General features: G+C 38.3%; 1 protein-coding gene across 1 annotated transcript; it reads right to left on the bottom strand.

Moving 5' to 3' along the window:
* Positions 1-585: 585 nt before the first annotated feature.
* Positions 586-25904, bottom strand: adgrg2a (adhesion G protein-coupled receptor G2a). The gene is made up of 37 exons (XM_063912963.1): positions 25659-25904; positions 23199-23293; positions 21358-21683; positions 20167-20425; positions 19738-19788; positions 19366-19407; positions 19183-19263; positions 18324-18443; positions 18142-18189; positions 17989-18062; positions 17423-17518; positions 17286-17323; positions 17056-17195; positions 16396-16507; positions 16257-16315; positions 16116-16163; positions 11991-12058; positions 11867-11904; positions 11726-11765; positions 11582-11616; positions 11343-11470; positions 11145-11262; positions 7626-10999; positions 7243-7331; positions 7010-7146; positions 6769-6925; positions 6037-6192; positions 5691-5813; positions 5437-5482; positions 5247-5347; positions 4958-5082; positions 4592-4860; positions 4319-4418; positions 3208-3494; positions 2986-3087; positions 2401-2520; positions 586-2303 (listed from the first exon to the last, which is right to left on the bottom strand). Exons 1-37 carry the CDS (start codon positions 25769-25771, stop codon positions 2215-2217), a joined length of 7404 nt encoding a protein of 2467 aa, XP_063769033.1. The 5' UTR covers positions 25772-25904; the 3' UTR covers positions 586-2214.
* Between the last annotated feature and the right edge of the window lie 1924 nt (positions 25905-27828).

Genomic DNA, 27828 nt, shown 5'->3' with positions numbered 1-27828 from the left:
ATATGTTTATTTCTTCAGCCCTCCACACACATTTGTCATTATAGTGAGGTTGTAAAATCCTAGGCCACACTTGCAGGGATGCAATTAAAGGTAACCCTTCAAATTTAATTATAATCTTATTAAAATGGTGTGCGAATAGGTTGTAAAATCTGCAAGAAAGTTAGTTAAGTGAGCCAGTATGCACATTTCATCTGCATCTGAAAAACTGTGGATCTGACAGGTTCAAGGTATTCAAAAACTGTTGATTGTTTTCAGGTAGCAGTGACCGATTGATATGTAGAAGTATGATCATAAACTAGAAGTTTCTCTTAAAAAGTGTCATAGTCACATCTGCTCTGTCCCTTTCTTTTAGAGTTGTTATGATGGGATTAACAAAAGCAATGGTTAATACTGACACCTGGTGGAAGATGTTTTTAAGTTATTAATAGGATCATACAAGACAAGATGTAGGTGCCTGCGATACTGACAGGGGACTGAGCATGCAGGGCCTGATGATGCTTCAAGTTTTGATAGATGTTGATCAGGGCTGTTCACTAATGCATTAACAGCTGGAGGTGAAACTCAAAATGAATAGAAAACAAAAGATGAAGCTCGGAAAATGTATTAAATATCTGGCTGTTAAACTCCTGATGTCTCTGTGAAAATTATGATCGGCAACCAATGGGCAATCGGTCCAGCCGTAACGCCAAAGTGGAGCAAAGTGGGGGGCAGGACTGATTAATTCCTGCTGTTTCTTTACAGAGATTCAATTAAAAAGAATTGGAATAATAAATAGATGGCTATATGTCATATCAGTGATTAAAATCCAACAACAAAATGCTTGATAACACATATATTACATAACATTTCATTTGGCTGACGCTTTTATCCAAAACGACTTACAATAGGTGCAAAATACATAGAGAATCAAATCTGAACGGCAGATTTACTCACTTTAAGCATGTCCTACCCTTGTAAGTGCTGGTGACTTTGTTACAGGGCCTAAGTCATTACAATATTTTCTCTTTTTATGTTGCAATTTAATTGCCATGGTTCAATCGAAACACATGCGTTTTCAGTCTGCGACGGAATAAATGCAAAGTTTCTGATGTCCTGATGTCAGCTCATTCCACCATTTAGGAGCCAGAACAGCAAACCAGTGTGTTTTTGAGGGGTTACTGGGTTCATCTTGCAGAGATGGGTTAGCAAGCCGATTGGAAGTGCACGTGCTGGATTGTATGGTTTAACCAAGGCCTAGATGTAGGAAGGGGCTGATCCCTTCAGAGCTCAGTTGGCCAGTACCAGTGTCTTGAAGTGGATTCTGTTTGTGTCCTTCCCTTCACACATGCACACTCACAGGGCCCAATTCTGCTGGTGTTTTCGCTCACTGGTTTGCTCTTTCTCATGATTTTAGTTTTGTGTGTATAGTTTCCTGTTTTATTTTGCATTTCTCCTTGTGTCTTAACATGTCTTCCTTCTATGTTTCCCCTCATGTGTCTGATTGTCTCATTGTGTTTCCCCCTGTATTTCAACCCCACCCCACACCACCGCTCCCTTTTGTGTTTATTAAGGAACAGCTTGGATTTGAACAAAGCTGGCTTTTTGTTATACTCCCATACCTGCCTCCCCTGTTCCTACTGCTTTTGGGTCCGCATTCTTTACTTGCCAAACCCTGGCACCTTTAGAGTTTCGAATAAAACTATCTTTATGAAAAGATAACAGTCTCTGGTAGATATAATTGACATTTGTGGGAGATTACAGTCCTTTCTTTTATAATGGCAGAAAACTAAAAACATACCTTTTGAATTTCCTATTCCATTTCCACTTATGATTCCTGTGTGTTTAAGTGTAAATATTACAAAGATGGTCAAATGTATTGATATCATTTGATTCATGCAAACAGTAATAAGAGCTTAGAACAAGCTATACAACTAAGCCAACTAAGTTGGATGTAACAGTGAAATAATGATTGTATTCAGTCAGAAGCACACCTACTGTACACTTCATATATTCTACTCTTCATGTAGAAAAGGCACCAAGTGAAGAAATAATCATACTCCTCGTGAAAGGTACTTCAGTCTCACTTCTTCTGTCCTTCATTACACCTGGAAAGCGTGCATATTGAGTAATACTGAGGATTTCTGTGAGCGTCCACTCCTGTGATTAGCTTTTTTTTCTGTTTGCTCATGCTGCAGGAGACTTATCACCGTCCGCATCCATTTGTCAGGACTCTCCTTACGATGAGAGATTACGTCTGTGAATCTCGTTGAGGATCGCGTCGCTGTTGGAGTTGTCAGATATTCTGCTGTCCGCAAACACAGAGCCTGGGGGAAAGCAACACATAGGATATTTAATAACATGCTTGCATACAGTAAAACATGTTATAACAGTTAGGTCAGACATTGCGACCGGTGAACATACCATTGCTATTGGTGCTATCACTGATGACGGAGGAGCTTCGAGAGGTTAAGTGGGGAGCTGAAGTGGTTGCAGTGGTAACCGAAAGATTCCTCCTGTTCTGGGTGGCTGTCCGACTCCAGTCTGAAAAAAATAAATAAAACTAAGCTTATCTCAGTTTTTACAATGTTTTATTCTTTTCAATTGGCCGGATTCAGAATCAAATAATGTCCATTTATATCAACATAGAAACATTTCTATTACTCGTATGACTAATTATTGTATTATAGCTTACTTGTATTCGCTAAATAAAAGAGAAGGATAAGAAAAGGAGTGCCTTTCTCCTGGTTTATAATTTAATTTAATTATAGTTTTACAAAGAACAGATGATATAATGATTTCCTGAAAGTCTGAATCTAAAAGGATGTGTATGACGTCTGTGTGTTGAGAATTGAGAGTATGATTTCTGGCGTAAATCTGGGCAATCACTAGGCGGCTGGGGCTTTCACCTCATATCTCATGTCAGTCCCTCTTCATACTTTCATAACACCTTTTCTAATCTGTTCAGTCGAGTTGAACTATGGTGTAAAAACACATGTAGGTGCTCACCTGAATTCTCAGCCAAACGCAGTTTCCCACAGCAAAGATATGTTCTCCACTGCCTACGGACATTCTCCTTCACAGCACAGTGGAAAATGAAGACAAAAAATCCTGTACACAACAAATGATATAGAAAATAATGGGTTACATTTGCAAATGACCTTTTTTGCGAAAATAAAATCTTAAACTTATATTCATTTATCATAAATAGCACTTATATCCAAGTCTCACCTTGAAGAGAGTTGAATATGGAGAAAAGGTAAACAAAAGGTAAGTAGAGGGGTCCCCAAGCAAACAGAGCAAACCCCCAGGTGAGGCCGAGCAGGACTACAAGGCCAGCAATGCTGCGCAGATCTGTCATCACTCCCCTGTTGGGAGGCTGGTTCTGAGGGTTCTGCTTCTTGATCCGGTTCAGCTGGACCATAACAATAATGAAGACCAGCAGACACAGAGCAAAGATCACGAGGAAGTAGGCCACCACTCCCACATAGAAGGCGATGTCATTCCGCAGCCAACAGCTACAGGGTAAAAAAGACAGGGAGAAGTTTAGTAAAAAAGTTCTATTATTCAAAAACAAATGTCATCATGTGCCATTGAGGGTTCTATGTTATATACCTGTTATGGTGTTACAAGAATGCAACGAAGAATGGATGGATTTTTGGATGAATAAACAAGGTGTTAGCATTAATGGATGCTATGGTGTTTATCCTATGCTATATTGCTGGGGGGGTCGCTTAAAATAAGACTAAACTCTGGATCCCTCACCGGGGAAATGTAATTATTGCAGATGCTCAAGGACTCAAGAACATTTCACTATTTACACTTGGTACATGCACATATATATGTAGAACTGTCTGTGCATAAATATACCTACACATGATACAGTGATTGCGCAAGATAGATTATCTTGTTTTATGCTTGGGTTGAAAATTCTGACTTCTGAATTCAGAGAAAGGAACCTGTTCGGAGAAGGAGCCTAATGGAGCTTTTTCATAGTAGCTATTTTAACCTAAAGACATTTTGTTTGAATGTTTTAGCCCAATGATAGAATTAGCGTACAGAAAACACATCACAACAAAGCGAAAATTGATCTTTTTTTTCTCCATTTCAATAATCTAGCAAAACAGGTTCAGTATTCACGTAGGGAAGATGGTCTTGACTTAAAAAAATCTATTTCTTCTTAAAGAAAATTAAAGTTAATAGGTCAGTTTCAAACCAGCGCTTTAACATTTAGCTAGAACACAGAAACAGTCTGGACTTCTTGCTCAATTAAGGGCGAATTGAAAATCAAATCTATTAGAAAGTGTGTTTGAAAAAGCGTAGAGATTCAGGCATAACTTACAAGTCGTCTGAAGTGCCATCTGTGTATTTTCCATAAGTGACCACACCGTAGTTATCTTTGTCCACTGATATTATAATAATCACCACAAGAAGAGGGACGCCTGAAAAACCAGATTGTAAATCATCAGAAGAGTTTCGGTCCCAGAAAACAATGGAAAACAAAATGATAGATTATAGAAGTGTTATGATACAGATTTTGGGAAAACCTTAAAATAAATTAACTGTATTGCATATTTGTAAACAGGATGACATTTTAGAGGTTCATTTTACCCACCCCAGCCTATCAGTGAGAACTTGAGCATGTATCGGCTCAGGTAGGGAGTGAACACCCGGACGATGCTCAGGTACATGTGCAGGGCCTCTAGCCCCGCCCAGGTGAAGGATGTGAGCAGGAAGTAGTGCAGGAAGAAAGCAGTGCTAATGCACAGCCCAACCGCTGGGTAAAGGGCCAGCCAGCCGTCCAGCAAGAAGACAAGGTTGAGGAAGAGGAGGGAGATGCAGAGTTGAACCAGGATCTTGGCAGGAATATCCCGCAGCAGTTTACTGCATAGAAAAGTCTTTTTAGGATACTTCTAGGCAAAGACATTGGCTTTTGATTTTATATTAGCTTTATAACCAAATAATTAAATCATAGTCTTACTCAAATAAAAGATAAGTGAGTAGAGTGAGTGCGAGGAAAATGGCAGAGATTCCACAGCCGATGTAGGTGATGAACGTAAGAATCTCTGCATGCTGACGGTCAACCATTCCTTCTCTGGACAAATCCTGTATTTAGTGCAGGGTACACAAAATAAATCTACAGCGAATACACTTAGCCCAACAGCAGGCTGTCACCATGATCATTTCTCTCTTCAACCATGTGAAACAAGACACAGTTAGATTATACCTACCAAACAAATAGAAACCAGCATATTAAAAAAAATACAAACCAGCAGAATTGCAAAACTTGTGAGATGGTTACAGCTGCAGGTTGTTTCTTCTGGTGTAGTGCTGACAACAAAGCAGCCAGCAGAGCTCCAGCCTCCCCTGCCTGAACACGAGAAACAACAGACCGGGATTTCAATACCTTTGGAAATTTAGAGAATTTAACAAACTCAATTTTGAATGCAATGCACTCACCACTCCGACTTAAGTCCCAAAACGCACAGGAGGCTGAATAGTTTTCCTGCCAATCAAATTAAAAGAACAAACACATCAAGAAACATTTGAAAAACATTGAGTCAACATTGTTTGTTTAATCACTTTATTTGTAGATAATGTCATCATTTTGTTTTAGTTTATCTGAACATAAAAAATGCAATTATTTGTCGAGTTGGAGTTATGCTGGGTTATTTTTGGATGAAATAACCACCTTTATCTGTGTGCACACTCACATTTACGGGGTTGACATTTCGGATGGTAAACTGAATGTTCTTAGCCAAATTTCTGATTGACAGATTAGCCACACTGGCAGCCAGGACTGGACTGACAAGGGTTTGGTTGTTCAATGCATCATCCTGCAAAAAACATAGAAAGCCAAAATAATTTTACAGGAAGTTGATATGATATATGACGGTAACAACTCTGATGTAAATTGTATTAAATTCCTTAAACATGCTTGGTGTAATGTAGAAAATGCATATTTGTCTTCATTGAAAAATCTGCTTGTAGATCATTAAATGGACATTACAAAATGTTTCAATATTTTTGAGAAAAACTCTGTAAAAGATGAATATGTACCTGGAATAGGGCAGGTTTGGTGTAAAAGGTAAATTGGACCCTGTTTGCCAGCTGCTGCTCTTCAGGACTGAGACCCGCGGTGAGGGAGGAGGGCAAAGAAACAGACCCAAGAGCAGAACCTGACCTCTTGGTCCTGGATCCGCTGATTGCACGGATCTTGATGCAGAAATAGTTAATTCATTGTTAACATTAAAGTTTGGCACTTCCAGTTTTAAATAAAAACAATCTGTTTTAAATCACTTTTGTGTTTGCATCTGCAGACATTTGCCCTTTAAAACTATCGGTTTGTACAAGTAGCAAAAAAAGAAAAGGCTTAGTTTTTGCCTACAATTGTGTGAGCTTAATTCATAAAAATGTCAATATAAATTGAAAGAATGATCATATGATACATTTTAATTTTATGTAAATGTTGTCTTGTTTTGCTTTGTCAAACAATTGAATTACAAATTAATTGAAATTATAAGATAATGATTATTTCATCAAAGGAATGTTTGCTGCGCTGTGGAGTTATAATTCATATAACATGTACTCATACAATATACTGATACTCAATTTTCAATTCATATTTAAATTACGAGACAATTTATGTATGACACAAATTGTCTTAAATCACTTTTTTACAATTGGAGTAAACCTGTACAAGAAAGAGAGAAGTTCATAGACAATTCTGCATAGGATTCTTTGCACCTTAGGAAATATGATGAATACAGATGACATTTCAATTTGGGCTACCTGGACATTATCAGTGTTGAAAATGTTAAAAGATGTTAATGGAAAGTTGGTCCCGTCGACACTCCTCACTGCTAGAACCACCGAACCCGAGGAAAGGATCTGTCTGTCACCAGGGACAATCAACTTAAGACCTACATCCTCTACCACTTGAACCAGCCTGTACAAACACAAACAAAGTTTAGAAGAAAATCCTATCTATATGAATATGTGTCTATGGGGCTGATGGTTGTGAAATAAGCACCTGTTCGCAGATGCAGAGAGGGCCACTGAGTTGCCCTTCATCAGGTTGCTGACAATGTTGATGACCTTTTGTCCCACTGCTTTAGAGACAAAGGGGCCATCCAGAATCTTCTCCAAGATCCCAACCACCTTTGCAACCTGCATCCCCAATCAAATAATAAAGTTAACTCTTTACGATTCCACATTTTCCTGCAAAAGTTTCTTCTTGCACCCTGTAATGAACAGTAGCCTTACCTGAGAAGAGTTCAGCTGAGAAGCATTTTGTGTTTGATTCAGCAGCTCGTTTGCTAGTTTTTCCTGTGCCTCTTGGCTTGTAGTTGTCTCTGCAATGGTTGTGGACATAACACACGCAGTACAGCAAGTTATAAAGTTGATAGAATATATCAGTTTACTATACTTTTGGGGTTTGATCGAGGATTCCTCCCTATCTGCTACACAGAAAATCATTCTATCCAGGTAGATTAGGGAACTACACCAGCAATATATGTATTTGAATTGAATGTATTACTAAAACAATTGACCTCATAGATTACTTCCTTAACAATTCAAAAAGCTTTTAAAAGCTTTTAAAACAGCTAGCTTTTCCAGCTCAATTCTGTGGTCTAACCTATACATACCAGGTAACGTTGTGGTTTCTTTGGGGTGGGTGGTGATCTGGAGAGTTGTTGTAGAAGTAGTCAAGGAAACCTTTGCAGTAGTAGAGTTTATCTGGGATGGAAGTGTGCCATGCGTAGTTGGTGTGGTTGGATTTGAAGTTTCAAAGGAAGCTTTGGCTGTTGTAGTTTTCAAATGAACTTCTTTAGTGGTCAGGTTGAACTCATTGGTTGGACTGCGTACTGTGGTACTCTTGGCCACTGTGGTGAAGTTGTCCGTTTTGTTGGTTGATGTGGTGTGGTGTGTAACTCTAGATGTGGTGGGATATTCAGTCTGATTGTTAAGTGGATCTTCTGTAGGTTTAGTTATGTTGTCATCAACAGATGTCAGATTATCCACAGTTGAGTATTGTGTGGAAGTTATTTCACCACTGAGAGTTACGTTAGGTTGTTTGGAAGTGGGAGCAGTTGTGGTCTGTTGTGTTTCAATGATAGATGAAGTGGTTACATTATCTGTTGCTGTTTTGTTTTGAGATGCAGTCGTAGTAGTTGTATTTTTCACAGTTGTGTAATTGTGGGATGCTGTAAATGTGTTTATTGTTGCATTACTTGTTGTAAATGAACTATTGTGTGAGTCCCAATTGCCATCGGCTGTAGTTCGGTTATACTGATTTGAATAACTGTGTGGGACTGTTGTGTGATTGTTGGAAGCTGCAGTTACATTAATTACTACAGTGTGGTTGGGAGAGGCTGTAAATGGGCTAACTGTTGTGTTCTTTGTTGTAAATGTACTGTTGTCTTGTTTTTTGTCGCTGCTACTTATAGATACATTGTATTCTGTTGTGTGATTGTTAAAAGGTGTAACTCTAGTAACATTATTGTCAGTGGTAGGATTGGTAGAAATTGTAACTGTAGTTGCATTGTACTCTGTTGTGTGGTTGATAGGGGTAACTGTAGTAGCATTGTACTCTGTTGTGATGTTGGTTGAAGGAGTAACTCTAGTTACATTGTACTCTTTTATGTGATTGGTGGAAGGTATAACTGTAGTAGCATTGTTGTCAGTGGTAGGATTTGTAAAAATTGTAACTGTAGTTGCATTGTACTCTGTTGTGTGGTTGATAGGGGTAACTGTAGTAGCATTGTACTCTGTTGTGATGTTGGTTGAAGGAGTAACTCTAGTTACATTGTACTCTTTTGTGTGGTTGGTATAAGGAGTAACTGTAGTCACATTGTTCTCTGTTGTCTGATTGTAAGAAGGTGTTACTGTAGTTACATTGTACTCTGTTGTCTGATTGTTAGAAGGAGTAACTGTAGTCACATTGTACTCTGTAGTGTAGTTTGTAGAAGGCATAACCACAGTACCATTGTATTCTGTTGTGTGATTGTTAAAAGGTGTAACTCTAGTAACATTGTTGACAGTGGTAGGATTGGTAGAAATTGTAGCTGTAGTTGCATTGTACTCTGTTGTGTGGTTGGCAAAAGGGGTAACTGTAGTTACATTGTACAGTATTGTTGTGTTGGTAGAAGGTATAACTGTAGTAGCATTGTACTCTGTTGTGTTGTTGGTAGAAGGTATAACTGTAGTAGCATTCTCCTCTGTTGTTTTGTTGGAAGAAGGAGTAACTGTAGTTACATTGTACTCTTTTGTGTGGTGGGTAGAAGGTAAAACTGTAGTTAAATTGTTTACTGTTTGGTTGGTAAAAGGAGTAACTGTAGTTAAATTGTACGTTTCTGTGTGGTTGGTGGAAGGTATAACTGTAGTAGCATTGTACTCTGTTGTGATGTTGGTAGAAGGAGTAACTGTAGTTGCATTGTTTACTGTTGTTTGGTTGGTAAAAGGAGTAACTGTAGTTAAATTGTACTTTGCTGTGTGGTTGGTGGAAGGTATAACTGTAGTTACATTGTACTCTGTTGTTTTGTTGGAAGAAGGAGTAACTGTAGTTAAATTGTTTACTGTTGTTTGGTTGGTAAAAGGAGTAACTGTAGTTAAATTGTACTTTGCTGTGTGGTTGGTGGAAGGTATAACTGTAGTTACATTGTTTACTGTTGTTTGGTTGGTAAAAGGAGTAACTGTAGTTAAATTGTACTTTGCTGTTTGGTTGGTGGAAGGTATAACTGTAGATGCATTGTACTCTGTTGTGATGCTGGTAGAAGGAGTAACTGTAGTTACATTGTACTCTGTTGTGATGCTGGTAGAAGGAGTAACTGTAGTTAAATTGTTTAATGTTGTTTGGTTGGTAAAAGGAGTAACTGTAGTTAAATTGTACTTTGCTGTGTGGTTGGTGGAAGGTATAACTGTAGTAGTATTGTACTCTGTTGTGATGTTGGTAAAAGGAGTAACTGTAGTTAAATTGTACTTTGCTGTGTGGTTGGTAAAAGGAGTAACTGTAGTTAAATTGTACTTTGCTGTGTGGTTGGTGGAAGGTATAACTGTAGTTACATTGTTTACTGTTGTTTGGTTGGTAAAAGGAGTAACTGTAGTTAAATTGTACTTTGCTGTGTGGTTGGTGGAAGGTATAACTGTAGTAACATTGTATTCTGTTGTCTGATTGTTAGAAGGCATAACCATAGTACCATTGTATTCTGTTGTGTGATTGTCAAAAGGTGTAACTCTAGTAACATTGTTGTCAATGGTAGGATTGGTAGAAATTGTAACTGTAGTTGCATTGTTCTCTGTAGTGTGGTTGGCAAAAGGAGTAACTGCAGTTACATTGTACTTTATTGTTTGGTTGGTAGAAGGTATAACTGTAGTAGCATTGTACTCTGTTGTGTGATTTTTAGTGGTTGTAGATGTAGTTGCATTAGACTTGGTAAAAGGTTTAAATGTGCTAGTTGTAGTCACATTGTACAATGTTGTGTTTTTAGCAGTGTCTGTAACTGTATCAACTGTTGTGTCTATCGTGTGATTTGGAGACACTCCAGCTGTGTAAAGTGATACAATAGGGGCTGCTGTGGTGATTTGTAATGTTGAGTTACCAGAAGATAATGGTATAAATTCTGTTGTGCCTTGGTGAACTGTGGTTGTGTTATGCAGTTTTGTTTTGTCAGTAGGTGTTGTGTTAGTAGGCAAAGTTGTGTTTTGTGTTGCTGTACTGAAAGTCATGTTTTGTAAGGTCGTTGTTAGGACAGGCTGTTTTGTTGAGGAGTGTGTGCTGTTATTTGTTGTGAGGGAAATAATGATGTTAGGATGAGCTGTTCCTTGTGAGGCATTTGTCCATGGAGATGTTACAGTAGTGTTAGTTTGTTTAGTTGGGTTGGTCACAGATGATGTTAAAGTTTCAGAAGCTGTAAAGAGATTGTTGTTCGGTGTGGAAGGCAAAGTTGTGCTTTGCGTGGTTTTGGTTGTCTCCCAAGGGCAGCTGTCAGTCAGAAGTACAGCAAGGCTCTCCTTCGCCTCACTAAAAAATAAAACATTGCACAACATTTTATGAATATGTTGAATGAATGTTCTTCTATAGGCTAGTGCCTTGTTCAATGAATTCAATATTATTCAAATATTTAAAGTAAAAATGTATTTATATGAAATATATTTGATAGATTTACCATTTAAGCCGAGTGGGGTCAGGTTGGCAGACGTGTGACATCAGCAGGTCACTTTCAACCCAGGTCAGGTTGGACACCAACAGAGTAGGGATTGCCAAACCAGGAGGACCACAAACCACTGGGGACACAAAGAGCATGGTCAATAACATATATTAGATGTTTATGTAATAGGAAAAAGAGATAAACTTGTAGACTAACCCATGCGTGTAAGTGGCCTTTCGTTTGTTATGTCATCGTTGCTGTCAATCATTTTCTGCAGAAGTTTTTGCAGGAAGCAACCGTTGACAGGTCCAGACATCTGCAATATCACCATGCAGCTGTACAACCTGATACCAGCAGAAAGGAGGTTAAACATTCCCACCATCAGACACCGGAATTGATGCATCATATTGTATTGAAATGTTATGATTTTCTTTATTTGGCAGAACCATCTCTACCTCTGTTCTGTCCCATGGCATCCCAAATGAGCTTGCTGGATAAAGAAAATCATTCATAAAGCATGATTACAGCTACCTCAATGTGAATACATCAGTGTGATTTTATAAGGTTTTGAGCTAGTATCAAGCTGCAAAAAGAATTACCTGGTAGCGCCCTAAAGTATTTTGGCACTCCTGGACTGACCTGGAAACAAATAATCGTCAAAGTAAACTGTTTAATTTCCTTCCATGGTCTACATGTAATATACACAAAATGTAAGTGATTGAAAATGAATAGAAACTCACGCTGACATTGTCTGACAAATGCGGGCAAGTCCAGACAACTGTTAAATAAGGGAATAAAGTCAGTACACAGCATGGAAATGCAATACGAAGAAATGTAAATGATACTTTGCTTTACATGGCCTACCATTCTTTTTATGAGGGCAATATTTACAGAGGCACTGTTAATATTGATTCTAATGGCAAAAAACTGTCCTAGAGAGGAAAATAAAACAAAGAGAAATTGTCAGGGGCAATTTATGGATATATTTCTTCCACCCACGCTTTCAGTTAAAGGAGTATTTCATTAATATGGGAAAGAAAAATGATACACAGCTGTAGCTACAGAAGCCACAGCTCTGATGGTTAGCCTAGCACAAAGACGGGAAGCAGATGGAAACAGCTTCATGGATCTTTACAGACACACACACTTATTTTGTTTAAATGGTAAAATGTATAACAAAACGGTCAATTGAAAACCTGCCGGTCATTATGTCCGGTAATAATGCTCATACAACACTTAGATAACGTAGGCTATCCCTAAGCATTTGTGTTTTGACAGCTACATTGCTGGTGATGCGTCATGACATCACCGTTTACTTCGCTGATTTTCTCCCCAACGCCGCTCACAACAACAACAGTAGGGGACTGCGTCGGGTCGATGATCGTGTTGCTTTTGTCATATGAAGCCAGATTGAATTAAAGAACTACTTCTCAAACCTTATCATTTTCTCCAGAGTGCCGTGGTTCATCGTTTATGTGGTTCAGCGGCATTTACCGCCCGCTGCAGTGCTGCTCATCCACCGGCGTTTAGTCTGCCGTTAGTTCACGGCAGTGGCCGCTGGAAAGTATTCACTGTCTGACTGGCACATGAGCAGCTGATGCATACCAGTCTGAATTGACGCATTCACAACGCTGTTATGAAAGTGTGTCTGGTATAAGACGGGTGATGTTAGCAAAGCAGCCGAAGCTAATCTGACTACCTTGACTACTTGTTGCTATCTTATTGTGGCATTAACCAGCACCAACAACAACGGCAGCATAGTTTACCAGTGTTCCAGTTTAACTGGTGGCGTTTGTTTACCTTTTCCGCCAGATGTTGTGTTTGCCAGGTTATCCTTTTTCACGTAACTTGTGTGTCCAGACAACATAGAAAAACTCGGCGAAAATACGTTAACATCACCAGTTCATGTAAAATGCACATGTCGAGATCACCTTCAGGCAACAACACAAAATATGCTGGCCAAAAAATAAAAATGAAAATAAACAATATGCATACTCCAGCGACAGGAATCCCAGTCACCAAGTGTTCAAAACCTACCAGGGCCCTACACTAATGCCCAGGAGAACACAGAAAATGTAAGGGCGAAAGTGAAGCGGAAGAGGGAGTAGCAGGGCCATGATGACTACTTCAAAGTTGGCGATAAAGTGTTGCGGCAAAATACAAGGCAGGAACAACGAAAGGGCGGGAAGATGGAGTCGTTAATACTCGGGCCATTTATAATCGTCTGCATGAATGGAAAAAGTGCTGACATAATGTCAAAGAAGGGCAAGACATTGCATAAAGTAAATATAGACCAACTCGGCCGATACATAGAGCCAACACCACGTGTGCCGCACAAATGGCAAATTGGTTCCCCATCCACAATTACTGACCCAACCCCACATCAGTCCCCATTCCCACCTCGGTCCCCATCCCCACCTCAGTCCCCATCCCCACCTAGGTCCCAATCCCCACCTCAGTCCCCATTCCCACCTAAGTCCCCATTCTCACCTGTCCCCATCCCCACCTCAGTCCAGCCCTACATTTCCACAAGTGCAAGAATTACAAGCAGACACTCTGGAAACTGGTAATTATGGACTTATTTTGTCGATTGTTGATGTTGTCTATTACTGCAAGTCATTTGCCAACATTTCTCCCCACAGTGGTTCATAAAATTTGGGCTGTGGAAAAGGAGGACATTTTGTGGAGCAAGATAGGCCCATATAAATTGTTCTCCCAAACCTGCGGGAGCACCTTGGTCCTGGGACCATTGTGGAAAGTGAGGTGAGCAAAAGTTTGGTGTTTGGAAATTGGCATTTCCCATATCGAACATTTAATATTACATTTCATTACAGATCATAAATGCGTACCTCACCACAACAGTGAGGGATTTGAACAGATCAGATCAGGCAAACGGGCATATTTAATAGACTCATTCAAAATGAGTGCCATTTGGCAAAGAAAATACAAAGGCCTGAGGACGGTAAGTGATAATAAATGCAATCACACTGTGGACAATAAGGAGGTAGTCAGTGTCATTTCACTATATTGCATAATTGCTGGTGGACCCCATGGATTATGATGTCATGGTGGGAGTGGTTTGTGATGAGAACCACTGGACACTCACAGTAAGGGGCCTTGGCTATATTTAGATTAGATTACACATAACTCATGTTGATGTAATTGTTCCTTATATATCTGTTGCTATTGTCTAGGCCATCTATCCACAAGAGAAACGCTCCCTGTATGTTGATCCATTTGGGGCTCAGTCTCAGGCACTGAAGAGATGCACAGAAGTCAGCAGGTACGTGAGGGACACGGTGTGGGGAGGGTCCATTTATTTTGGGTGAGGGGTTAGTCACTTTGGGTGTTTAGTCATTCATGAGCCCTCTACTAAACAGGGCTTTCATGAAGCAGCGTGGCCTTAACGTCTCCCGCTGGTCATGTGAAAGCATCACGCACCCACTCCAGCAAGATGCTACAGCATGTAGCGTTATTGTGTGTAAAGTAAGTGAATGTGCCTTTCATCTTCCATCAATTCAGAGAAACGCATTACTGGATTTGTTAAGCTTCCATGTACCCTCAACTTATTTCTTGTTAAAGTTGGCAGACATGATTTTAAAACAGAAACTGGTGGCTGGTCCCTTTGATGAGCAGGGGATCAGCCATCTGTGAATGGACATAGCCCAACAGCTCATCAAGGAAACAGGTAGGTTTCTAATTTGTTTTTCAGTTGTTATTGTCATGGAATTGCTATTTATTTCAGCCAATAACATGGCTTTTTGTAATCAGCAGATGATTTGTCTGAGCTATGTCGGGTGTGTGGCGAACATGACACCCATGACGAATGGGTAGGCAAGTTTGGAGCACTTGAAGTTGATTACTGTAATGTTTTTATTATAGAACTGTCCTAAAGCATATCTTTTTTTGCCCTTTTCTTCCAGACGGAGTACATGCTTTGTAAAAGCTGGTATCACAGCCTTTGTGTGGGGGAACCACCTGTGGACAAAGATTACTGTCCTGCATGTATTTGACAGCCAAAAAATAAATAAAGTCCATTGCCAAACCATGCCTCTATTTGAATGTATCCCAGTGGTGAATTTGTAGCCAATTATGACAGTAACACACAAGTAACGTGAAAATGACGAACCTGGCAACCACATATGATTTTGCTCCTATAGCATCATATGACCCTCTAGGAGTGGACAACGTAAACAAACGCCACCAGTTAAACCGGCCACCAGTTAAACTGGAACGCAGGCGAAGAACTAGAGCTTAATCAGGCTCTAGCCTTTGGGGGGCGGGGAAAAAGCGTGTTAACATTATAGTGGCTTCTGCAACATCTGTTATTGAAACAAAGTTTTGAATTTGTCCGGTAAAATAAATTATTTCCAGAAACTTGACCGGCAAGAAATAAAAGTAGCGGTAACCCTCCAACACAGGTAAATGTCATTAATTCACTTGCTTTATCTTTTGTGTTAATTACATTTCAAAACTTAACAATTTATCCAAGCTAGCTCTTTCCACCTGATTTTAGTTTTTGTGCTAACAAATACTTTAAAAAAATTAATATTCAAAGTACACACTACTTACTCAGCCAGGTACACTGAAACGTTGACTTTAATTGTATTAGGTCAGCACATTTCACACAATTGTATTAGGTTAGTTGAAAGCAATAATATCAAGTTTAAATAAAAACATATTGGGTTAAACTTAATACTATTGCTTTTAACTAACCTAATGCACTTATGTGGGAATATATATTGACTTAATACATTTAATTAAAACTTTTCAGTCTTTTCAGTGTAGTTGCTGCCTTTGGAGTGAACTTTCTCATGCTAATATGCACATTTCCAAAAAACTGCAACTATAGTTTTTTTTTTTTTTAGAACATCCAATACATTTCATATATATCAGGCAACATATCGGGCTATTTTATAGGGGTTTGGGCACATGTACAGTACAAAACATTGACATTTCAGTACACAATATGCAAACAGTTTTTCTTACTTGAGGAATTGCAGAAAGCAGTGCAGTCACAAAAGCGAGGCGCTTCAGCTGAGGTAGAGACAACATGTTTACAGCAGCAGTGGCAGCAGTGAATTATACTTTATTATTTTGGGTGTCTGTGTTACATATGGAGATACTCACTGCAGCCAAATCCTTTATCAGGTTGTGGAGCTTGGTATAAGTTGGGTTCTAAGAGCGAACTAAGATAATAAACACTAATAAGAAACAGGGTGTACATGTTCAAATACACTAATTCACAAAAAACAAAGGCATTACTCACCATATAAACGTGGGGGTTTTGTTAGCGTGACAAATATCATCCAGGGAAGATGTGGATGTACACCTCACAAACCTGCCACTGGAGGGCTCTACATCCCCACAAATACCCCGACCTGATGTAAACAGAAAGAATATGAGGAAGATAAAGTATTGTGTGTGTGAAATTCATTGGGGTTAGGCATGTTGTTATAAGTTATCATCTTGGGAAAGGGAATTAATGAGGTCAGCATGTATCCTCACACGAACAATACAACACGTTGTTTTTTTTTCTTCTGTTTTTGTTGTCTATTTAGATTTAAATTGAGACAGTATACCGACACAAACGCACACACAAAAATAATGTGTATATCTGTGTTTTGTTTAAAGGGACAATGCAAAATACAAATGTAAAAAAAAGCATTATTTAAAACATAAACAAACACTGCCAGTTGAGATAAACACACATTTAGAAGAAGTATATTTGGATATACCTGTAATTTATAAGCTAAATTACAAAAGGTTGTTTTTGATAGCAGGCTAATGTGTGTGTGTGTGTGTGTGTGTGTGTGTGTGTGTGTGTGTGTGTGTGTGTGTGTGTGTGTGTGTGTGTGTGTGTGTGTGTGTGTGTGTGTGTGTGTGTGTGTGTGTGTGTGTGTGTGTGTGCTAATTGAAAAATACTCACCGACTCTCTCCACCTCTCCTGTGATTCTCACTTCTATTTGTGTGTCAGCAGCTTGCTGCAGTGCAGAGTCTCCAGCATGCTGCAGCTCACACGCTGAAACAGAGTGGCTGAGCTGCAGCAGCACATTGCAGGTTGTTTGTCTGTAAACAACGCACACACACTGTTGTGATCAGATGAAAACTAAATTATATTTGGAAGTAAATACAGAATACATCCTGACATGCTGTTACCTTATGTTACTTTTTGCACTGCAGTTTACCTGTACTGTCTGAAAAGAGAGAGATAAGTTGTAAGCATCGGTCTACCATGTTTAATTGTTTTTATACTGAAAGCATAAGGGTGTTGCTTGGTTTAGGGACTGACTGACCTGAATTAATTTGTCACCTTGACAGAAATCTATAAAGTCTGTTACTCGCTGTGCTGTATCACTCCCATCACTGGTGCAACTGAATGCATTTGACACCTGAGAGAAAGATGGAGAGACAGAGACAGACATGATAATACTGTGCAAAATGATGGGATCTATACACAGTTTAGGTACAAATAGGTGACGAAAGCATCATAACACATTCATATGAGATGAACTTTGTTTGAGGTTCAGAAAGTGCTTAAGTACAGAGGGAAAAACACTAAGGTAGAAACATGGAAAGATAAATAATCCATGGTTTCCATACATGAAAACAAGATAATAAAAGATCAGTGAGTTCAGATTGTAGAAACATTATCCAGGTTTATACTGCACTCAATGTTTGACATTCCAAATCTAAATAAATCTCAGATGCATCACAGGGATGGAATGTGCTACTCAGAAAAAATAATGATCCCGAGCCGGCAAGACTTGTTTGTGACAAGCTGGCATTTAAAGCTTTTAGGGACATGACACAAAGGAGTGTTGTCCAAACAAAGACGATGAAGAGAGATTGTCACTCTTACCAAGGTCTGAACATCTTGTTCAGTCTTACTGCCGCTCCTGGCCGTCACATCTACAGTCATCCAAAAGTAAGCACCTGCAGAAAGATATCAAGTTGTAAGGCCATAAAATGACTAAATAAAACAGTTATTGGATAAAAAGTGGATTGTTCTTACTGTCATTGGAGCAGAGTTGGCTGATGTCACAATTTACTAATGAAGAGCCTAAAATAACAGAGGAAACTCTTTTTAAAAGGGAATGAAAACATAACACCAGCTTATTTATTTTTTAAATCTGTAACATAATAGAGTCTCTTATTATACACCCATACAAATATGCACCAAACATTCAGACTAACCAGATGTTCTTCCAGGGGTTTGGTCTACCGGCAGAGTTGTGAGTGGAGTCTTTTGGGTGCTGGTTGACATCTGATTGGCCGAGCTGGTGTCAGACGCAGGAACAGCAGTGTAGGAAAGGACTGTGGTGTGAGATGAAACTGTATTAGAAGCTGGGGTTGGGTTGACTGGGGTTGTTGTCACTAGTGGGGTCACACTTGTTGTGGGTTTAAATTACACATTTTCTTGGTTGTCTGTTTTGTTTTTTTCTGTGCGGTGATTGGCTGGGGATGTTTGTAAAGGAGGCTGTGTTTGAAAGCTGTTGACTCCCTAAATGTTTTAATTCAAATTGAATAAAAACTGAAACAAATCAATGCCCAAACCTCAAACTGAAAAACCAGATTGACCTGTGTTACTTTTTATTTATTACTGACAATATAATATTTTATGAACCGTCGTAAATGATGGCGAAAAAAATACGGCCCAAACTACTAAACGTGTACTTTCTCACTAATTGACATTATTTGATTTAACCTATACTTTTATTTTGAATTTATTTCATTTATTTATTCATTTATTTAACAGGGAGCCAGAGTTAGCCAAGAGGCTACTTTTCATCTGTAGTCCCTGGACATATATTTTGTTAGTCACCCTAAAGAAACATTTCAAGACAATTATACATGACAAAATAAAACAAAACAAAAAAAGAAACATGTTAAAACCCAGGCAGTGCAGACAGACAGTGGGTTGTAAGGAGCAGAGGATTGTATTAGAGTTGGCAGCACTGATTCCTCACTAACCATGTTTTGTATTGTGATTTAAATAAACTGAATGTAGTTTGGTCTCTAATTATTGCTGGGATTGACTGTCATCATTTCTCACCTGGGATCTCAGAAGTCTGGTCACTCACATGAGAGACAGGTGTTGCTATGACAGGAGTCGAGGTAGATGTAGGGGAAGGCACTTCAGGTAAAAGAAAGAAGGATGTTAATATTACTCAGAAGGAAGCCCTGTGATTGAGATGATTAAAGGTATTATTTCATGGTATATTATTGTCTTGATTACCAGGTGTAGGTGAGAATAACCGTCCAACTCCAGTTGTGGGTGCTGAAGCAATGAATGTAATGTTTGATTGCATATTACATACATACATACATACATACATATATACATACATACATACATACATACATACATACATACATACATACATACATACATACATACATACATACATACATACATACATACATACATACATACATACATACATACATACATACATACATACATACATACATACATACATACATACATACATACATACATACATACATACATACATACATACATACATACATGTAGTATAATACAAATATGGGCTCAGACAAACACACAGAGAATGCATGTAAATGCGTACATGAGATTAATACACACCATTTGACACACTTCTGAGAACACGTGCCCCACGCCTTAACCGTCTGTGGTCTACAAGACACATGAAAACATGCAACATTCAACAAAAGAATGATCTAGAAACATGCACAACTACTGTCAGTACACTAGACGTGTTAGGAATGAAAACACCAATAAACGTATCCTATTAAGATGAATGTCCTGCATGCGCTTTGATTAAAACATTTTCATGCTTAAATAGTTAAGTGTGACCGGTTAAAAAGACCGCTACAGTAGTACTGGATATGAAACATGCTTAAGGACTTTTCTATGACAAATTGCAAACATGCATTGCTATGTTTAATACGTCTACTACATTTATGCATCGTTAACTGCAAAATGACATGATAGAAAAGAAAACGCTTCATCTTGTTGTGAATGCAATTGTCTCGGAAGACATATCTGTCTTACCACACAGAAGTGTGGGGTCTCTCTGTCTGGCTCTGGGACTGGTCACACCCCAATAGTAAGCATTCCAGCCAATCACAGACCCGTCTTCGCAGAGACCATGGTTACCCAGGTCTCCCCACATGCGGAACAGGTACAACTCCACTTCCCCCAGCTTGTCTCCTGGGGACTGGTCTCTGGGACGGCAGCCCAGCCACAGGGAGCCAGCAGGTGGGATAGCCTGAGCGATGACTGTCCTTTCTGCCACCGATTTCCCATCAACCTGAAACATTTACGCAGGTTGTTTTTGCTTTAATCGCATATAAAGCACATTTAAATATTTGAATCTTTTAATCGCTTGGCCCAAGCTGCCCCACACTTTGTTCTTGTTCATTTACAGGATCATTCTGGTTTCAACAACAATCTTATTTTGGTATTTTAAGCCATTATTCCAGAGGGTACCACTTCAACACTTTATTAAGCTGTTTAGACAATTTGACTACACGTTTAGCTTGTTTACAACTTAACTAATTTGTGTTTTATGCCCTCTAAGGCTTTATAAAAATGTTGCCATGTTTCAAGATATCACAACGCTTCCAATGAGTAGCCTATCATTTTAAAGTTACTGATACAAAATGATGTATAACAAAAAAATAAGACCAACGTTGTAAAACAAAAGTTTGAGTCAATGAAATGAGCTTTGGAAGCTTGATTCCCAAAGTGAATAGTTTGCAAACCATCCGGAAAAGCCAGATGTAGCTGTTAAAATTAGCATAATACACTTTTTATTTTCTCTTAAATAGTAAATAACAATTGGTAATCACAATTTATCAGAGCAGTACAGAGTCTACTTTCATTTATGGGAATCTGCTGTGCTTTACATAGGTAAAAACCTCACATACTTTTACTTCCTTGTCTACTAAATTCAAAGTAATGTTGACATTTTCCTCCACAATATTTACACATTGATCCGTCAATAATTGTAATCTGGCAGCAAGATACTAAATACTAAAGCACTCACATCAACAATGAATGCTGAAGATTTTTTTATTTCTGATAATTGAGGTATATTAAGTTCAACTTCAACCTCAGTATCATTTTCCATTAAAGACTGACTTGTGATGGAATATTTTCTATAATATTTTTACTTTTAGCTGAAGTTAAGGATCAGAATACTTTATCCATCACTTAGCACTCTACATGTTGTAGTGTTACCTCCAGGCTAAATGAGTTGCGTTGTACATCTCTCCTTAGACACACTCTATGCCAGTGTTTTGGGGACAGCCGGATGGGAAATCGGTGACGGACCCTTAGCAGCCATCCATACAGTGCATCATCATCCCCCTCCAGACCCAGCTCAGGTCGGGGTGCGTGGACAGAGCTGTAGGAGAAGGCCACCCAGGCTCCGGGGACGACCACACGGATGTCGACACACAAAGTCATCTGAAAGAGAAACGGCATGGCGGCCCTGTCCTGCAGGGTCCAGTGGTCCTGACAGCCATTTAATACTGCCTTTGTGTCTCCCAGGAAATAGCCAAGTGCTGGAATGGGTAAAAGAAATGCAGATGAATCTGAATCTGAATCAGAAACAGGTTTATTGTCAAGTTGGTTAACAAATACAAGGAATTTGCCTTGTATATGGTGCAAACATAAACACAGTCAAAGAAGATTAATAGTAAGAAAAGGGCCAAAAAAGAAGTCAAACAATTATAAAAAACACTATTTTAGAAACCATTATACCATTAAAATATTCAAGATTCAAAGGTTTTAATGTCATATGCACATAAGTTACAGTGTAGGAATGGCAAGGAAAATCTTAAGTCCTGAGCTCCTCCAACAATGCAAAATAGTTATATAAGACATAAAACATTAAACAAATTCAAATAAAAAAAAGAATAAAAAAGAAAATAAAAATAGTGCAAGCAGAATTCTACATACACGTAAATAGAAAATGATATTTACCAGAACAGTGTAAACATAAATAAATAAATACATTTGACAGTAAGATTACGTTTGAAACAGTTTTTTACAGTCATAGCTATTTAAATAAATACATTGTAATTATAGCAGTATTTACACGAAATATAGATGAACTATAGAATCACCCGTAAAAATAAAATAGAATAAAGTAAAATAATGCAGTATTGGTATGACAAGTGGAAAGCCGTGCAGATATAAGAAGCATTAAAGTTCTAATTGCATTTGTAAGCTGAAATTGTCTTAGTGATTGAGTTTAACCTAAATAACTATAATGTAAACATAAACTCCGGTAGTGTAGGTATAACTGCTCATGTCATTTAGCTGACACTTTTATCTCAGTGGACTATTACATTTCAATACCATGGACCACCGTACTGGACCAATATGTTGGCTGTAGTGCTTGGGGACCAAACCACTGACCCTGCATGTATTCCCTAAGCCACATGTATGTTAAGAGTGTTTTCACACCATCTGATCTACTGTTAAGTCCATCCTAGCAGCGACATTAAATCACAAACATTAAACTTCACTAGAAGCTTATTTATTTAGTTCAACAAAGGTAGAAATGCTAACCACTAGCTAACACGTTTTTAGTCACCCATTTTAAGAATTTAAAAAGATTTTTCTTTAAGTTCTGTTTACACTATTGTTCTAACCTCCATTTCTAGTCAAAACTCTTTTATATATGTTAGCATAGCTTGTAGAATGTGATGACATCTTTTTACTCAAAGCAGCAAAGTATTGCTAAGAATTAGCTGTCCACTCGGAATCTCTCATGTTATTACTTTGAATAGTGTTTTTGTGATGTTTTTAAAGACGAAAAGGCTTTATTGTCACTTTCACATACATCATAGTGGTGCAAAGTACTTAAGACAAAAAAGAAACAGATATTGTAACATTGTCATCAGCGTTGGACAAGGCAGCATGCTAACTAAAGATAACACTTCAACAGCTCTAAACAGATGTCCCTGTATCATTTCAAGGTAAAAGCTTCTATCGTGAATACAAACAGTATTTCCATCAATTAAAATCAGTATGAAAAACTCCTCTCTGTTTCCTCTTTATGTGTGAATTACCTTTGGGTGGAGCGGCTGCTAGGACTGAAAGCCAGATGACAAGAAGGACATGTGTCCGTCCCCACCGTCCTTCAAAGCAAAGGCCGTGCATCATCCTGCAAACATTAAGTGACATCAATTCACAGTAAATCATTTACATTTCACTTTTGTTTTTTATGTTGGGCCTATTTGCCCTTGTTTTGTTTGTCTTCCCTCTGATGATTCATTCACGGATGCCCCAAATATTCAAATTTCCTCCTTTGTGAGTTGAAACAACTTTAATTATTTCTGTTATCCACTCTTCGTGCAGTCTGATATCCTATATGTGGATATGAGCAGTGTATCATTGTTTAGGTCATGGGATCACCCCTAAATTATCCTTCGGTAAACTAAAGGTATTATTATCAGTGGCTTTGTCTACATCCACAGATTGACTGCAGGGCAGGGGTGGACAGCAGATTAGTTTACATCTCACCGAACTCACTCCTTCATAAATCACAGGTTTTTGTTTGCATGTGGTGTTGCACTTCTCCCTTTTATGCTTGTAAAATGTAGATAGTGCAGTATCCCACACTACACTGGCCTACTTTGCTAAATAATGGCTCAAATTTCCAAATTCAAAGGAACAAAATACTGACGATCCAATACACAATTATGAATTGGTCATTCTCATTCGTAAAGCACCTTTAATTGGGTTATTATTATTATTATTTAAAAGGTGGATGTGAAGAACGTTAATACAACTTTGCTTATGTACACGTAAAGTTTGTAGGGCGGTGGTGGCAAAGTCCATAGGGTGTTGGCCTGGGAACTGGAGGGTCACCACAAGTGCCACCGTGGTGTCCCTGAGCAAGACACTGGTTGCCTACACTGCTCCCCGGGCGCCGTACATAATGGCAGCCCACTGCTCCTAACACTAGGATGGGTCAAATGCAGAGACCGCATTTTGTTGTCCTAGTACTTGTACTCTGTGCAATGACAATAAAGTTGAATCTTATCTTATCTTATCTTATCTTATAAGCAGCATCATTTGTGTTTCTGAAAACTATGCAAATGTCCAACACACTCTCTCATTTCTACTCTGTTAGGGGTTCTTAGAAAGAAATATCTGGCTTGTTACAGCTCCAACATACTCACCAGCTAGTATTTTACTTTATTTGTTCCGTCTTAAGTGCTGGATATATATCAAAATCCAAGCATTTAGTTTAAAGAAGCCAACAATTTAAAGCTGAGGATAATTAGCAATTGCAGAAATAAATTGTCGATTTATTTCATTACAGATAATCTTTTGATAGAAGTCAAATGTTTTGACTTTGTATCTTATAATTGCTATATAAAAACTACAATTACTAAGTACAACTCATAATTGTATTTGTATTTCAGTTTTCTTTTGCTTCTATTTGCACTTTATAATACTTGTAGTATCTTTTATAGATATTGTGTGCATGTTACTTAAATGCTGTATGCTGTTTTATACAATTTCATAGCACATTTCTCACAATAAACTGTAGTAATTAAATATTGTCCTGCCTTGTAGACAGAAAGTGTTGAATAGTTAATCAAATGTTAGATTTCTCTAAACTTTTTTTGAATTTGTTTAGTGTTTTTCAAATTTTTGTTAGACACATTTGGCAGTCTTCCATTCTCTTATATACTTTTTCTTAATAAGCAAAAGTGGATCAAACTAAGCAGTTAAAACATTGAGCAATCAGATTTCTCCGTACCGGCCCTTTAGATGTAAAAGTATTTGGCACAGTGGTGATTTTGAATGTGAGATGCTTTCTCTATTTATTCAAATGGTCATTTTCCTGGCATTTCTATTTTTACCCCTCACATTAAAACATTTGTGCACACGCACTTTGATAGACGTCAATGTTATTTTTTGATGAAACTGTAGTACAGGGAGTGGCTGCAACAACGCATAACCTCATGTCGACATACAGGGTTTTCCAGCTAAAGTATGTAGCATGGATGTCATTGAGTTTAATGATTTGCCCCGACACAATCCAATGATTTATTTGTGTGTGTTTATCTTGATCCACATCATAATCCACTGCACTAACGTGTTGCATTGTTTGTTCCAAGATTGATCCATATTTATCCAAAATCTTGTAGGCTACAGTGCTGTTTAAGATAACCTGAATATATGTATGATCATATATGTGAATCTGTCCCTATTTTAACGGTTAGGAGGTGATTATCATATGTTCTGTGTGTCTGAAAAAGAAACAGATACCTGTAGCCTCAAGGCAACAGAGAAGCTTTGAAGTTATTGCAATTTCTAACCTCAAATTCCAACTGTCTGACTTTCTATATTTGAACTTAAACAATAAAGCAACACAAAGAGTTGCTTGAAACCTTTCTCTCCTGTTACATCTATTTGGAAACATGAAACCTTTTAGTATCTAAAATCAGCAGCAGGTTAGTTGTATTTGTAAATCGTAGAATATTACAGTAACAATTTGTCTTTAAATTGCTTACCTGGCGCTTTTAAAAAGCCTTTGCAGAGTCTGCGGGTTTACGTGCATGGAAGTATGTGCACTTGGACATGTCTCTCCATGATTCCCGTAAGATCTTTCATCCATAAAAACCATTAAAGACTAGTGTACAACTTCTCTCCGTGTTTGTTCCTCTCTTCCTCCCTTGTGTTGCCTCTTCTTCTCTTCTCTTCTCTGTCCTCAGTTACTCTCCCTCATATCTCCTCTGTCTGTTACACAAGAGCATGGCCTGTAGCATCAGGTGTTTATGTCTGTGTTCTTGTGTATCAGAGGGTGTGGGTGTGTGCAAGGTGCGTTCAGGAAATCAGACATTTTGAAATGAGAAAAAGGAGTACACCAAACAATAATATACCCCTACAGAGGAGAAAAAGTAAGAGGGAAGAGACGAATAGAAATAATAAACACAACTGAACAGTATAATATCTATCTATCTATCTATCTATCTATCTATCTATCTATCTATCTATCTATCTATCTATCTATCTATCTATCTATCTATCTATCTATCTATCTATCTATCTATCTATCTATCTATCTATCTATCTATCTATCTATCTATCTATCTATCTATCTATCTATCTATCTGTATAGATATATCAGTCCACTTTATCTATCTATCTATCTATCTATCTATCTATCTATCTATCTATCTATCTATCTATCTATCTATCTATCTATCTATCTATCTATCTATCTATCTATCTATCTATCTATCTATCTATCTATCTATCTATCTATCTATCTATCTATCTATCTATCTATCTATCTATCTATCTATCTATCTATCTATCTGTGTATTTTCTCTTTCTCAGTATTACGGCAGCAGCTGGTCTTACAGGATGCAGGACCAGACAGTTCCTGGACAGGGTATTAGCTTTCATCTGGTGTGTGTGTGTGTGTGTGTGTGTGTGTGTGTGTGTGTGTGTGTGTGTGTGTGTGTGTGTGTGTGTGTGTGTGTGTGTGTGTGTATGTGTGTGTGTGTGTGTGTGTGTGTGTGTGTGTGTGTGTGTGTGTGTGTGTGTGTGTGTGTGTGTGTGTGTGTGTGTGTGTGTGTGTGTGTGTGTGTGTGTGGGTATGCATGTTGAACAAATTGCAAAAAACATGCATGCAGAAATTGAAAAGTAGGCTCAAATATAATATGTAGGAATCAGGTTGACAAACTGGTTAGACATCTTCTCTCTCACTCACACAAACATTCACAAACACATATTCATACACAAATACACTGACGCTGTGGCTGTGAATGTGAGGAATGGCCTCTGACGTCAGCTTTAAAATGAATCCAAAGAGACTAGACTAACAAAAGACAAAAGCAGCCTCAGGGCAAAACAGATCTTGAAATCTCAGTGTGTCTTTACTTGTCTATAATATCTTTGTGTGTGTGTGTGTGTGTGTGTGTGTGTGTGTGTGTGTGTGTGTGTGTGTGTGTGTGTGTGTGTGTGTGTGTGTGTGTGTGTGTGTGTGTGTGTGTGGTGCAGAAGCATCCGGATAATAACAGTAAGTCGTTAACTATTGGCCACAAGGGGGGGAAAAAGGCAACAGCATTTTTTTTTCACAACAGATCAAGTGTCAGCCTTTGTTAATTTTTCCAAGCGGTAACAAAACATTCTCAGATCAGTTCAGCAGAGGAGAACTGCAGCACGCTACTGTTCTTCTTCAGTGACACAGCATTTTAAAGGTCAGCTAGTTGTGAGTGTTTGTGTGTGTGTGTGTGTGTGTGTGTGTGTGTGTGTGTGTGTGTGTGTGTGTGTGTGTGTGTGTGGTACCCTTACTTCAAGCTCAAGTGAATCAAAACTCAAAGGGCAAACTTTCCTTTAGAGCATCTGGACTGTCTTGTCCAAGTATTTTAAAGAGTTTTGAATATGTATATGTAATGTTTTATTCCCTCTTCCTCCCAGTCCCAAGGAGAAAGGTTACCTTGAGAGGCTGTGGTAAAGTAAATGCAAATAGTACTTGTCAGACTTATAATCAACTTCAAAGTCAGAGCGAAGAATTTCACATGAATATCAACCATTTAAAACAAGGGACTAAATTCAAGTTTTAATCAAAAAATACTCTTCTCACCAGGAACTATAGGCCTTGTTTATGAAGAACAAAAATCAAAAGACATTGTATGCATTCTTAAGGATGAAAGGGAAAAGTATGGACGTACA

The sequence above is a fragment of the Eleginops maclovinus genome, chromosome 21 (genome assembly GCF_036324505.1).
Source record: "Eleginops maclovinus isolate JMC-PN-2008 ecotype Puerto Natales chromosome 21, JC_Emac_rtc_rv5, whole genome shotgun sequence".
Taxonomy (NCBI): Eukaryota; Metazoa; Chordata; class Actinopteri; order Perciformes; family Eleginopidae; genus Eleginops; species Eleginops maclovinus.
The sequence above is the reverse complement of the archived record's forward strand: the minus strand, read 5'-3'. Positions and strand labels throughout refer to the sequence as shown.

What these genes read in the sequence shown, in the direction of transcription:
- adgrg2a (XM_063912963.1), bottom strand. Translation starts at nt 25,771, where the DNA reads ATGGTTTTTATGGATGAAAGATCTTACGGGAATCATGGAGAGACATGT. An exon ending in AGGCTTTTTAAAAGCGCCAG is followed by an intron (nt 23,294 to 25,658) that starts GTAAGCAATTTA and finishes TAATGTTTGCAG; the next exon opens with GATGATGCACGGCCTTTGCT. An exon ending in AGCAGCCGCTCCACCCAAAG is followed by an intron (nt 21,684 to 23,198) that starts GTAATTCACACA and finishes TACCCATTCCAG; the next exon opens with CACTTGGCTATTTCCTGGGA.